Source organism: Triticum urartu, chromosome 5A (genome assembly GCF_056163025.1).
Source record: "Triticum urartu cultivar PI428250 chromosome 5A, HENAU_Tu73, whole genome shotgun sequence".
In the NCBI taxonomy this organism is placed as follows: domain Eukaryota; kingdom Viridiplantae; phylum Streptophyta; class Magnoliopsida; order Poales; family Poaceae; genus Triticum; species Triticum urartu.
The window spans coordinates 316,767,462-316,782,295 of record NC_141877.1 but is presented as its reverse complement, the minus strand read 5'-3'; the positions used below and the strand labels follow the sequence as shown (position 1 = coordinate 316,782,295).

Genomic DNA, 14,834 nt, shown 5'->3' with positions numbered 1-14,834 from the left:
ATCTCGATAGTAGTGATACACATATTGATAATGTTGAAGCCAAAAGATGCGGAGTTGATAATGATAGTGCAACTTATTTGTGGCACTGCCGTTTAGGTCATATTGGTATAAAACGCATGAAGAAACTCCATAGTGATGGAATTTTGGAATCACTTGATTATGAATCACTTGCTACTTGCGAACCATGCCTCATGGGCAAGATGACTAAAACGTCGTTCTCCGGAACTATGGAGCGAGCAACTGATTTGTTGGAGATCATACATACTAATGTATGTGGTCCAATGAATGTTGAGGCTCGCGGCAGGTGTCGTTATTTTCTCACCTTCACAGATGATTTAAGCAGATATGGGTATATCTACTTAATGAAACATAAGTCTGAAACATTTGAAAAGTTCAAAGAATTTCAGAGTGAAGTTGAAAATCATCGTAACAAGCAAATAAAGTTTCTATGATCTGATCATGGAGGAGAATATTTGAGTTACGAGTTTGGTCTACATTTGAAACAATGCGGAATAGTTTCACAACTCACGCCACCCGGAACACCACAACATAATGGTGTGTCCGAACGTCGTAATCATACTTTACTAGATATGGTGCGATCTATGATGTCTCTTACTGATTTACTGCTATCATTTTAGGGTTATGCTTTAGAGACGACCGCATTCACATTAAATAGGGCATCATCAAAATCCATTGAGACGACACCATATGAACTATGGTTTGGAAAGAAACCAAAGTTGTCATTTCTTAAAGTTTGGGGCTGTGTTGCTTATGTGAAAAAGCTTCAACCTGATAAGCTCGAACCCAAATCGGAGAAATGTGTCTTCATAGGATACCCAAAGGAAACTGTTGGGTACACCTTCTATCACAAATCCGAAGGCAAGACATTCGTTGCTAAGAATGGATCCTTTCTAGAGAATGAGTTTCTCTCGAAAGAAGTGAGTGGGAGGAAAGTAGAACTTGATGAGGTAACAGTACCTGCTCCGTTATTGGAAAGTAGTTCATCACAGAAACCGGTTCCCGTGACGTCTATACCAGTTAGTGAGAAAGTTAATGATGATGATCATGAAACTTTAGATCAAGTTGTTACTGAACCTCGTAGGTCAACCAGAGTAAGATCCGCACTAGAGTGGTACGGTAATCCTGTTCTGGAGGTTATGTTACTAGACCATGACGAACCTACGAACTATGAAGAAGCGATGGTGAGCCCAGATTCCGCAAAATGGCTTGAGGCCATGAAATCTGAGATGGGATCCATGTATGAGAACAAAGTGTGGACTTTGGTTGACTTGCCAGATGATGGGCAAGCCATCAAGAATAAATGGATCTTCAAGAAGAAGACTGACGCTGACGGTAATGTTACTGTCTATAAAGCTCGACTTGTTGCAAAAGGTTTTCGACAAGTTCAAGGGATTGACTACGATGAGACCTTCTCACCCGTAGCGATGCTTAAGTCTGTCCGAATCATGTTAGCAATTGCCACATTTTATGATTATGAAATTTGGCAAATGGATGTCAAAACTGCATTCCTGAATGGATTTCTGGAAGAAGAGTTGTATATGATGCAACCGGAAGGTTTTGTCAATCCAAAGGGAGCTAACAAGGTGTGCAAGCTCCAGCGATCCATTTATGGTTTGGTGCAAGGCTCTCGGAGTTGGAATAAATGTTTTGATAGTGTGATCAACGCATATGGTTTTATACGGAAATTTGGAGAAGCATGTATTTACAAGAAAGTGAGTGGGAGCTCTGTAGCATTTCTGATATTATATGTGGATGACATATTGTTGATTGGAAATGATATAGAATTTCTTGATAGCATAAAAGGATATTTGAATAAGAGTTTTTTCAATGAAAGACCTCGGTGAAGCTACTTATATATTGGGCATCAAGATCTATAGAGATAGATCGAGACGCTTAATTAGACTTTCACAAAGCACATACCTTGACAAAGTTTTGAAGAAGTTCAAAATGGATCAAGCAAAGAAAGGGTTCTTGCCTGTGTTACAAGGTGTGAAGTTGAGTAAGACTCAATGCCCGACCACTGCAGAAGATAGAGAGAAAATGAAAGATGTTCCCTATGCTTCAGCCATAGGCTCTATCATGTATGCAATGCTGTGTACCAGACCTGATGTGTGCCTTGCTATTAGTTTAGCAGGGAGGTACCAAAGTAATCCAGGAGTGGATCACTGGACAGCGGTCAAGAACATCCTGAAATACCTGAAAAGGACGAAGGATATGTTTCTCGTTTATGGAGGTGACAAAGAGCTCGTCATAAATGGTTACGTCGATGCAAGCTTTGATACTGATACGGACGATTCTAAATCGCAAACCGGATACGTGTTTTTATTAAATGGTGGAGCTGTCAGTTGGTGCAGTTCTAAACAAAGCGTCATAGCAGGATCTACATGTGAAGCGGAGTACATAGCTGCTTCGGAAGCAGCAAATGAAGGAGTCTGGATGAAGGAGTTCATATCTGATCTAGGTGTCATACCTAGTGCATCGGGTCCAATGAAAATCTTTTGTGACAATACTGGTGCAATTGCTTTGGCAAAGGATCCAGATTTCACAAGAGAACCAAGCACATCAAGAGACGCTTCAACTCCTTTCAGGATCAAGTCCAGGTGGGAGACATAGAGATTTGCAAGATACGTACGGATCTGAATGTTGCAGACCCGTTGACTAAGCCTCTTCCACGAGCAAAACATGATCAACACCAAGGCTCCATGGGTGTTAGAATCATTACTGTGTAATCTAGATTATTGACTCTAGTGCAAGTGGGAGACTGAAGGAAATATGCCCTAGAGGCAATAATAAAGTTATTACTTATTTCCTTATATCATGATAAATGTTTATTATTCATGCTAGAATTGTATTAACCGGAAACATGATACATGTGTGAATACATAGACAAACAAAGTGTCACTAGTATGCCTCTACTTGACTAGCTCGTTGATCAAAGATGCTTATGTTTCCTAGCCATAGATAAAGAGTTGTCATTTGATTAACGGGATCACATCATTAGGAGAATTATGTGATTGACTTGACCCATTCCGTTAGCTTAGCACTTGATCGTTTAGTATGTTGCTACTGCTTTCTTCATGACTTATATATGTTCCTATGACTATGAGATTATGCAACTCCCGTTTATCGGAGGAACACTTTGTGTGCTACCAAACGTCACAACGTAACTGGGTGATTATAAAGGTGCTCTACAGGTGTCTCCGAAGGTACTTGTTGGGTTGGCGTATTTCGAGATTTGGATTTGTCACTCCGATTGTCGGAGAGGTATCTCTGGGCCCACTCGGTAATACACATCACTTAAGCCTTGCAAGCATTGTAACTAATGAGTTAGTTGCGGGATGATGTATTACGAAACGAGTAAAGAGACTTGCCGGTAACGAGATTGAACTAGGTATTGAGATACCGATGATCGAATCTCGGGCAAGTAACATACCGATGACAAAGGGAACAACGTATGTTGTTATGCGGTTTGACCGATAAAGATCTTTGTAGAATATGTAGGAGCCAATATGAGTATCCAGGTTCCGCTATTGGTTATTGACTGGAGACGTGTCTCCGTCATGTCTACATAGTTCTCGAACCCGTAGGGTCCGCACGCTTAAAGTTCGATGACGGTTATATTATGAGTTTATGTGTTTTGATGTACCGAAGGTAGTTAGGAGTCCCGGATGTGATCACGGACATGACGAGGAGTCTCGAAATGGTCGAGACATAAAGATCGATATATTGGACGACTATGTTCGGACACCGGAATGGTTTCAGAGAGTTTCGGGCATATACCGGAGTACCGGGGGGGGTTACCGGAACCCCCTGGAGAGACTAATGGGACTATTGGGCCCTAGTGGAGAAGAGGAGGGGTGGCCAAGGGCAGCCGCACGCCCCCTTCCCCCCAGTCCGAATTGGACAAGGAGGGGGGCGGCGCCCCCCTTTCCTTTTTCCCTCTCTCTCCTTCCCTCTCCTCTCCTACTCCCACATGGGAGGGGGGAGTCCTACTCTTGGTGGGAGTAGGACTCCTCATGGGGGGCGCCTAGGGTGGCCGGCCCCCTCCCCCTCCTCTACTCATTTATATACGGGGAGGGAGGCACCCCTTGGAGACACAACAATTGATCTCTTGGATCTCTTAGCCGTGTGCGGTGCCCCCCTCCACCATAATCCACCTCGATAATATCGTAGCGGTGCTTAGGCGAAGCCCTGCGTCGGTAGAACATCATCATCGTCACCACGCCGTCGTGCCGACGGAACTCTCCCTCAAAGCTCAGCTGGACCAGAGTTCGAGGGACGTCATCGAGTTGAACATGTGCAGAACTCGGAGGTGCCGTGCGTTCGGTACTTGATCGGTCGGATCATGAAGACGTACGACTACATCAACCGCGTTGTGCTAACGCTTCCGCTTTCGGTCTACGAGGGTATGTGGACACACTCTCTCCTCTCGTTGCTATGCATCACCATGATCTTGCGTGTGCGTAGGAATTTTTTTGAAATTACTACGTTCCCTAACAGTGTCATACCTAGTGCACCGGGTCCAATGAAAATCTTTTGTGACAATACTGGTGCAATTGCCTTGGCAAAGGAATCCAGATTTCACAAGAGAACCAAGCACATCAAGAGACGCTTCAATTCCATCTGCGATCAAGTCAAGGAGGGAGACATAGATTTGCAAGATACATACAGATCTGAATGTTGCAGACCCATTGACTAAGCCTCTCTCACGAGCAAAACATGATCAGCACCAAGACTCCATGGGTGTTAGAATCATTACAATGCAATCTAGATTATTGACTCTAGTAGAAGTGAGAGACTGAAGGAAATATGCCCTAGCGGCAATAATAAAGTTGTTATTTATATTTCCTTATATCATGATAATTTTTTATTATTCATGCTAGAATTGTATTAACCGGAAACTTAGTACATGTGTGAATCCATAGACAAACATAATGTCACTAGTATGCCTCTACTTAACTAGATCATTGAATCAATGATGGTTATGTTTCCTAACCATACACATGAGTTGTCGTTTGATTAACGGGATCACATCATTAGAGAATGATGTGATTGACTTGACCCATGCGTTAGCTTAGCACGATGATCGTTTAGTTTGTTGCTATTGCTTTCTCCATAACTTATACACGTTCCTATGACTATGAGATCATGCAACTCCCGAATGCCGGAGGAACACTTTGTGTGCTACCAAACGTAACAACGTAAGTGGGTGATTATAAAGATGCTCTACACATGTCTCCGATGGTGTTTGTTGAGTTGGAAAGATCGAGATTAGGATTTGTCACTCCGATTGTCAGAGAGGTATCTCTGGGCCCTCTTGGTAATGTACATCACTATTGTTGGGGAACGTAGCAGAATTTTAAAATTTTCTACGCATCACCAAGATCAATCTATGGAGTCATCTAGCAACGAGGGAGAGGGGAGTGCATCTACATACCCTTGTAGATCGCGAGCGGAAGCGTTCAAGAGAACGGGGTTGATGGAGTCGTACTCGCCGTGATCCAAATCACCGATGATCTAGCGCCGAACGGATGGCACCTCCGCATTCAACACACGTACGGTTGGGAAGACGTCTCCTCCTTCTTGATCTAGCAAGGGGGAAGGAGAGGTTGACGGAGTCGTACTCGCCGTGATCCAAATCACCGATGATCTAGCGCCGAACGGACGACACCTCCGCGTTCAACACACGTACGGTTGGAAAGACGTCTCCTCCTTCTTGATCCAGCAAGGTGGAAGGACAGGTTGATGGAGATCCAGCAGCACGATGGCGTGGTGGTGGAAACAGCGGTGATCTCGGCAGGGCTTCGCCAAACTCAGCGAGAGGGAGAGGTGTCACGGGAGGGAGAGGGAGGCGCCAGGGGCTAGGGTGCGGCTGCCCTCCCTCCCCCAACTATATATAGGACCCCTAGGGGGCCAGCCCTAGGAGATCCAATCTCCAAGGGGGCGGCGGCCAAGGGGGGTGGCTTGCCCCCCAAGCCAAGTGGGGCGCCCCCACCCCTAGGGTTTCCAGCCCTAGGCGCAAGGGGAGGCCCAAGGGGGGCGCACCAGCCCACCAGGGGCTGGTTCCCTTCCCCACTTCAGCCCATGGGGCCCTCCGGGATAGGTGGCCCCACCCGGTGGACCCCCGGGACCCTTCCGGTGGTCCCGGTACAATACCGGTGACCCCCGAAACTTTCCCGATGGCCGAAACTGGACTTCCTATATATAGTTCTTCACCTCCGGACCATTCCGGAACTCCTCCTGACGTCTGAGATCTCATCCGGGACTCTGAACAACTTTCGGGTTACCGCATACTAGTATCTCAACAACCCTAGCGTCACCGAACCTTAAGTGTGTAGACCCTACGGGTTCGGGAGACACGTAGACATGACCGAGACGACTCTCCGGTCAATAACCAACAGCGGGATCTGGATACCCATGTTGGCTCCCACATGCTCCTCGATGATCTCATCGGATGAACCACGATATCGAGGATTCAATCAATCCCGTATACAATTCCCTTTGTCAATCGGTACGTTACTCACCCGAGACTCGATCGTCGGCATCCCAATACCTCGTTCAATCTCGTTACCGGCAAGTCACTTTACTTGTACCGTAATGCATGATCCCGTGATCAACCACTTGGTCACTTTGAGCTCATTATGATGATGCATTACTGAGTGGGCCCAGAGATACCTCTCCGTCATACGGAGTGACAAATCGCAGTCTCGATTCGTGCCAACCCAACAGACACTTTCGGAGATACCCGTAGTGCACCTTTATAGTCACCCAGTTATGTTGTGATATTTGGCACACCCAAAGCACTCCTACGGTATCCGGGAGTTGCACGATCTCATGGTCTAAGGAAATGATACTTGACATTCGGAAAAGCTATAGCAAACGAACTACACGATCTTTGAGCTATGCTTAGGATTGGGTCTTGTCCATCACATCATTCTCCTAATGATGTGATCCCGTTATCAATGACATCTAATGTCCATAGTCAGGAAACCATGACTATCTTTTGATCAACAAGCTAGTCAACTAGAGGCTCACTAGGGACGTGTTGTGGTCTATGTATTCACACATGTATTACGATTTCCGGATAACACAATTATAGCATGAACAATAGACAATTATCATGAACAAGGAAATATAATAATAACCATTTTATTATTGCCTCTAGGGCATATTTCCAACAGTCTCCCACTTGCACTAGAGTCAATAGTCTAGTTACATTGTGATGAATCGAACACCCATAGAGTTCTGGTGTTGATCATGTTTTGCTCTAGGGAGAGGTTTAGTCAACGGATCTGCTACATTCAGGTCCGTATGTACTTTACAAATATCTATGTCTCCATTTCGAACACTTTCACGAATGGAATTGAAGCGACGCTTGATATGCCTGGTCTTCCTGTGAAACCTGGGCTCCTTGGCAAGGGCAATAGCTCCAGTGTTGTCACAGAAGAGAGTCATCGGGCCCGACGCATTGGGAATGACTCCTAGGTCGGTAATGAACTCCTTCACCCAGATTGCTTCTTGTGCTGCCTCCGAGGCTGCCATGTACTCCGCTTCACGTGTATATCCCGCCACAACGCTTTGCTTGCAACTGCACCAACTTACTGCCCCACCATTCAAAATATACACGTATCCGGTTTGTGACTTAGACTCATCCAGATCTGTGTCGAAGCTAGCATCGACGTAACCCTTTACGACGAGCTCTTCGTCACCTCCATAAACGAGAAACATATCCTTAGTCCTCTTCAGGTACTTCGGGATATTCTTGACCGCTGTCCAGTGTTCCATGCCGGGATTACTTTGGTACCTTCCTACCAAACTTACGGCAAGGTTTACATCAGGTCTGGTACACAGCATAGCATACATGATAGACCCTATGGCCGAGGCATAGGGGATGACACTCATCTTTTCTCTATCTTATGTCGTGGTCGGGCATTGAGCCGTGCTCAATCTCGTACCTTGCAACACAGGCAAGAACCCCTTCTTTAACTGGTCCATATTGAACTTCTTCAATATCTTGTCAAGGTACGTACTCTGTGAAAGACCAATGAGGCGTCTCGATCTATCTCTATAGATCTTGATGCCTAATATGTAAGCAGCTTCTCCAAGATCCTTCATTGAAAACACTTGTTCAAGTAGGCCTTTATGCTTTACAAGAATTCTATATCATTTCCCATCAACAGTATGTCATCCACATACAATATGAGAAATGCTACAGAGCTCCCACTCACTTTCTTGTAATTGCAGGCTTCTCCATAAGTCTGCGTAAACCCAAATGCTTTGATCATCTCATCAAAACGAATGTTTCAACTCCGAGATGCTTGCACCAGCCCATAGATCGAGCATTGGAGCTTGCACACCTTGTCAGCATTCTTAGGATCGACAAAACCTTCCGGCTGCATCATATACAATTCTTCCTTAAGGAAACCATTAAGGAATGCCGTTTTGACATCCATTTGCCATATCTCATAATCATAGAATGCGGCAATTGCTAGCATGATTCGGACGGACTTCAGCTTCGCTACGGGTGAGAAAGTCTCATCGTAGTCAACCCCTTGAACTTGTCGATAACCCTTAGCGACAAGCCGAGCTTTATAGATGGTTGCATTACCATCCGCGTCTGTCTTCTTATTAAAGATCCATTTATTTTCTATGGCTCGCCGATCATCGGGCAAGTCAGTCAAAGTCCATACTTCGTTTTTATACATGGATCCTATCTCGGATTTCATGGCTTCCAGCCATTTGTCGGAATCTAGGCCCGCCATCGCTTCTTCATAGTTCGAAGGTTCATCATTGTCTAACAACATGATTTCCAGGACAGGGTTGTCGTACCACTCTGGTGCAGAACGTGTCCTTGTGGATCCATATATAATTCTTAGGATCGACAAAACCCTAATGGGCAAGGTTGTCAGAATCGCGATTCTGTTATACGATTCTACGACTTTACGATCCAAACTAACCCCTATGATTCTACGATTTTAGTTCATAGAATCTGCGTTTCTACGATTCTGATAGTGAAGATTCTATGATTTGCGATCCTACCATCAGTGCTCCGATCCGATTCAAAATCGCGATTCTGACAACCTTGCTAATGGGCTTTAAGGGAGAGAGGGAGGGGCTGCCTAGGGCAGGCCGCACGCCCCCCAAGGCTAGTCCGAATTGGACTAGGGGGGAGGGGTGGCGCCCCCTCCTTCCTTCTCTTCTCTCTTCCATTTTCTTCTCTCCTACTCCTACTACATGGAAGGGGGGGGGGAATCCTACTCCCGGCGGGAGTAGGACTCCCAGGGCGCACCATAGTAGAGGGCCGACCCTCCCCCTCCTTCACTCCTTTATATACGGGGGAGGGGGGCACACCATAGACACACAAGTTGATCATTAATCTCTTGGTCGTGTGCGGTGCCTCCCCCCCCCTCCACCATAATCCACCTCGGTCATATCGTAGCGGTGCTTAGGAGAAGCCCTGTTCCGGTAGCATCATCATCACCGTCATTACGCCGTCGTGCTGACGAAGCTCTCCCTCGACACTCTGCTGGATCGTGAGTTCGTGGGACGTCACCGAGCCGAACGTGTGCAGATCGCGGAGGTGCCGTACTTTCTCCCCCCTTGTTGCTATGCATCACCATGATCTTGCGTGTGCGTAGGATTTTTTTTAAATTACTGCGTTCCCCAACAAATGGCGGCGAGGCGACCTGGTCGGAGGCCCGACGCTAACGGGCGGCGCCGCTCCTTCCTCACCTCCGTTCGACGGGAGCTCATGGCGAAGGACGGTGGTCTTTTTCTTGCAACATCCTCTCTATTGCAAGAAAGATTTCTTTAACGTTAGTGAGATTACAAAACTTTCTTTAGTAACACCTGTATAAAGGTGAAAGACAATTTTGCTTCCAACATTAGCTCTGTTGCAGAAAATACTCTACAGCAATACTTCTGTTGTAAAAGTTCCGCAACATAAAAAAATGAGACCAACCCAAATGCTAACCCTCATTAGCTTTTATTTATAGAAGAAACTCTGCGAATGCCGCGTGTTAGAGCCTAGGCTCGAATCCAGGCGGGTTGGCAGCTACCCAGCCAACGAATTGACGTTCCGTCCTCAAGTTCCGCAGCATGAACTCTGTTGCAAATGTCCGAGCACAACATTATTCTTGTTGCAAAGCTCACAATTTGAATCTGACGGCTCCCAGTGGTCTAGGTGACCCATGACCCAAGATAGCACATTCTTTTATCGGCCAAAAAATTGGCTTCTTGCATGCGACTTCCATAGAAGAAATTTTCTTTTGTCAAAGATGGTACACGAATTACCTCGACAACGAAGAGAAGATTTTAGTAGATAGACACTTTTACACGTTGAATCCCATTATGCATTCGTACAAGAACGTCATCCACATTTGCACAAGAAGATTTGTCAACCGTATGTTGTTGGCGATATCAGGCCTCTTTAATAGGATTAAAGTGTCACGTGATCTTAAATTCTGTAGGAAAAAAACTACTACTCCCTCCGTTCCAAAAAGCTCCTCGCTAACAAGAAATTGGATGAATGAGTATATGATAGTAGCACAGAAAAAACAAAGAAAATCTACTGAGAGGTCTTAGTAGATAGATTATTTTTTTCAAAAAAAGAGTGCAAATGATTCCCAAAATCTAAGGATTCAAATATTGCGAATCAAACAACCACGCAAAAGAAAGGACCTAAATCCTTAAAAATTTCTTTTGAATCAAAGGAGCTCTCATTGAGGAGGCTCAGTGGGGACAGTGCACGCAGAGAAAGAGGGCAAACAGCATGCAAGAAATTGACAGGAGTTGATGCTCTTCAACATAACCTGAATTTTACAACATGTTACATGCACGCCGCAAGGATGGCAATGAGCCTCAGAGGTTTCAATGACAGCATCCCCTCCAAACCGCAGTATTTTTATAGCAGATCCCTAAATCGCCATCTCTGCCTGAAGTTTGGTCAGTTCAGCGAAATCGCTGGCCGCCAGTCGAGAAGAACTCGCCGCCGACGCTGATGGCGCCACGCGTGTCCCCCGAGGCGGTTCAGGCAGCTCCAGGTCCAGTTCTTCCTCCTCGAGGTCTTCCAGTTCCGCCTCTAACTCGTCCTGATTCGGGAAAGGAGCAATGTGTGACGGTATGCACCGGACAGTAAACATTGGTAAACCGGTGCAAAGGGTTAAATAAACCAATCCATACCTCGTCGAATTCAGCCGAAGCACCGAATGGTGTAGCAAGTGCGTCCTGTATCTGTTTCATATTTTCTGTATGTTCGTTCGCCTCTTCGATTGCATTCTCAATGTCATCGATACTCCTGCGGAAGGATTCCACATATGTCAGCCCATTCAGGTATGGATATATTATCGGCAACCAATGGGCTGCATTCCTACATCTATGCCAGGTAGCTTATACATGTATGGATTGTATGGCCATTGCTGCTGGGTGCGCATGTCACGACTATAAATGGAAAATGTTCAATGAACGGGGTCTAGTTAAGCTTTGGCAGGCGCAAAAACCCAAGAAAACACGAAGGGAAAATTAAGCAAACCTGAACTAGCTTGGACAGAAATAACTATTGGGGACAAATTTTCATTTTAGAATAGAAAAGGCAAAGTGAAGCCCTTTGGCACATGGAAATCCTACACCTTGGAATGCCACTGAAATGCACCAAGGAGGGATGATGGACTCTTACAGGGACTGTTGAATAGCTTTGACAGCAGATGACCCAGAGCGCAAAGCATCAACAGTGTCAGTTGTTGCCTTTGCATTTTCAAGCATTATAATCTGCACAAAATAATCTCCTATCAGTTTAATGCGTGGGCATATATTGAAATACTTCTATGTCTTACATTACCTGATCATGAACTCGCAACTGAAAATTTGATAGCTGCTCAATCTGTGTTTCATACAACTTCTTTTTCTTTAAACACTGAATCGCAGCTGCAACAAAGAAGCCGTTTCTCATGCAAGTTACAAAACCATAAAAAACTAAGAAGCATTACTTGTTATTCCAGGACCAAATAGCCATTAGCTAGAAACCTTTTTTAGACATGCAAGCACAGACTAGCAGTGTAAGTTTTTGCCTTGTGTCGATAGATTATGTGTAAGACCTGACAAATAAATAAAGGTTTTCCACTAGGCTTACCATTCTTATTCTTTGCCTTTGTATAGTCCTTAGCCTTTTCTATTTCCGCGGAAGACTTTTTCTGAAGCAAACGCTCTTTCTTCTCCAGCATTTCTAGGGTCTACACATTACCACAAAGTATTAACATATAAGCCACTGAGAATGAAAATATATGATAGTCAAATTAGCATTTAGCTGTATTCATAACTTGAGAAACTCAAATTTATCTTTTTGTCTAGCTGGTATGAGCCCCTGAACATATAAGAGTCTATCAAATTCTCTCCGATAAACTAAAAATATCTCAGACATTGCTGTGAAAAATGTTACTGTTGCAATAATGTGCGCAACACTAGGAAAGTGAGGACATGATGGATCGATGAGTATAATTAAGCTGAGGCTGCAGCGGGGAATGAACACTACAATACATCAACCTAATCTGACTTCGCATTAGGTTATTCTTTCTACAGTGACAATGATCTTTGTGTGCATGAAAACATACTTTTTTTTTGGGGGGGGGGGGGGGGGGGGTCACGCTGACATCACTTTGGTAGAAAAACAAGAAACAGGGTACAAAAATGTCCGCATCATATGTCCTCAAAACAGTTGAGCAAAATTTGACTAGGACGATACAGCTGACCATACCTTGAATTCAACCAACTAGACACATGACAACTAATGGTCAAAATCTGCAACCAACTGGCAGGTTTGTCCATCTACAAAGAGAAGACCTTTTAAGTATTGTTTTCTTCCACTATTGTGTTCTGGAAATCCATTGGATATAGAAATACCCACATCTGCATTACAGATTTACAGTACTCAAGCTTTTACTATTCACTTAGGTGATACACGGTATTGAGGTTTTTCTTTGTTTACACATTACCAAGTGACCAATTGCTCTGTTGCGAATTAAAGACCACATTTCTTGAAGAGAACTATTTAGAAACGTCCCCTAACTCCCAAGCCCAAAATCCAACCCTATCTTGACAACTCGAAGGAAACAGAAGAGCAGAAGGTAAAGGTTGATCGATATAAGAAAAACAAGCAAACATTTAAGTGGAAAAAGGGGTGGAGAGACCTCATGTAGTCGATCCAAGGTGGGGAGGGAAGAAGAGGCAGCCTCCTTCTTCTTCTTGCTCTTGGTCTTCGATATCAGTTTCTTCAGCATCTTCTTGTCACGCCCTTCTCCTGATTCTCACTCTTAGATGATGATGGCCTGTGTATGAAGGTATAGGTGAATATGAATGGGAATGGTGTTTGCAGTAGCGGTGTCTGGGTGAGGATCAGGGGGGAAGAAGTAAGGGGAAAAGGAGACTAGTAGGAGGAGAAAGGCAGACAGGGCCATTAGCATGTGACAGAAGATCCTCAGTTTATGAAAAAGAAAGAGTGCCACTTTCAGTGAGATCACCATCTTAGGATAGATGCCACATCCCCATGTTTTACAGTTTGCCTACCTGTGACCACTTTCTGCTGAGCAGGCTCCTCTATTCTTATATCAAGAGTAAGTATGACACAAACAATGGTTTCGAGTGTATAAAAATAATCTGTAGCAGGTATGTGGGATTAGGTTTGTGTTGCATCCTAAAAAATATTTGGCATCTTGCTGTGCTCAGCATTCATGTGGTTAGTTGACCCTAGGTGCATAGCTCGTGGCAACAATCTGCACCTCTCTTTTAGCCCTATGGCACATATCACTCCATGCTTCTTACTTGAGACAAATGCGATAAAGTAAAGTGGTAAACTAAACTATCTAATTTTCCTTTTCGGTGGAGTAGTTGAGCTGTCATTCTCTAACTACGCAAGTTGTGACGATGAAAGCTAGTAGGCCATATCATCTGCGCTGGCTCTACGATAAAGCATGAAACGCGCCTTGCTAAATTTCTCGACACGATAATTTATTCCGTGACCTCTTTCTTCAAGAACCACCCACTCTTTGCAAACAAAAAAGGGCTCAGAAACAGAAACAATCTTACCCCCTCTTCTATCTTCCCTTCAAAGTGCAAAGGTAGTAGGTTAGAAAAAATTCCCCACTTGCCTGCACAACGACAAGCTAGAAATCCGCGAGCTCCCGCCGACGAATCGAGTTCCCGCAGGCTGCAAATGCGACGCCCGCTTATACATCCGGAAACTTAGAAGCAAGGGTGGGCGGGGGATTAAAATCGACGGCAGCATCCGCACGCGTACCAGTCTTACTGCCGAGTCGACTCCACCGATCCGAGTTGCCGCGTCAGCCCATCTTGAACCGAAGGGCGCCGCATTTCTCGCCGGAGTGGAGCCGTGGGGAGCAGGAGATGGCTTCTGGTATCGGCCTAGGCGGCGCAGTACGGTGTGCGCTGTGGGCGGGCAGGACCACGGTGGTCGCCTTTTTTTAGAACTACCACGGTGGTCGGTGGTCGGTGATCTAGTGGAGTGGTGGCGGACACGATTCGGATGCTGGGAAGACCTCTGTGGCATGCAGTGCGGCGGTCAATCCTATATGACGGCCGCGTGCAACATATAGTTGCGGCTTCGCAGAGGACTCCTCCAGACGGGCCGGCCCACATAATAGCTGTTTTGTTTCGTTTTTTTCTCTTTTCTGATCTTGGATTTTCTTCTTTTTTTGGGTTTTTATTTTTCAGATTCTTTTGTAGGTTTTGTAATATATGATGACCATTTTTTTTCAAATACACACTAAAAGTTTTTAGTGCGCGGTGAATATTTTTCAAATGAG

At 45.0% G+C, this 14,834-nt stretch overlaps 1 protein-coding gene across 3 annotated transcripts; it reads right to left on the bottom strand.

Annotated features, from left to right (window-relative positions):
* Positions 1 to 10,802: 10,802 nt before the first annotated feature.
* Positions 10,803 to 14,585, bottom strand: LOC125508719 (vacuolar protein sorting-associated protein 32 homolog 1). Of its 3 annotated transcripts, none has more exons than XM_048673502.2 (8): positions 14,309 to 14,585; positions 14,098 to 14,218; positions 13,203 to 13,340; positions 12,149 to 12,248; positions 11,858 to 11,943; positions 11,696 to 11,787; positions 11,203 to 11,317; positions 10,803 to 11,111 (listed from the first exon to the last, which is right to left on the bottom strand). In XM_048673502.2, the coding sequence occupies exons 3-8, from the start codon at positions 13,290 to 13,292 to the stop codon at positions 10,938 to 10,940; spliced, it is 657 nt and encodes a 218-aa protein (XP_048529459.1). In that variant the 5' UTR covers positions 13,293 to 13,340; positions 14,098 to 14,218; positions 14,309 to 14,585; the 3' UTR covers positions 10,803 to 10,937. The 3 variants fall into 3 exon arrangements, with proteins under 3 accessions (XP_048529459.1, XP_048529460.1, XP_048529461.1); XM_048673503.2 differs by having other exon boundaries at positions 14,160 to 14,218; XM_048673504.2 differs by lacking the exon at positions 14,098 to 14,218.
* Positions 14,586 to 14,834: the final 249 nt, after the last annotated feature.

What these genes read in the sequence shown, in the direction of transcription:
- LOC125508719 (XM_048673502.2), bottom strand. Translation starts at nt 13,292, where the DNA reads ATGCTGAAGAAACTGATATCGAAGACCAAGAGCAAGAAGAAGAAGGAG. An exon ending in AGTTGCGAGTTCATGATCAG is followed by an intron (nt 11,788 to 11,857) that starts GTAATGTAAGAC and finishes TATTTTGTGCAG; the next exon opens with ATTATAATGCTTGAAAATGC. An exon ending in CTTCGGCTGAATTCGACGAG is followed by an intron (nt 11,112 to 11,202) that starts GTATGGATTGGT and finishes TTCCCGAATCAG; the next exon opens with GACGAGTTAGAGGCGGAACT.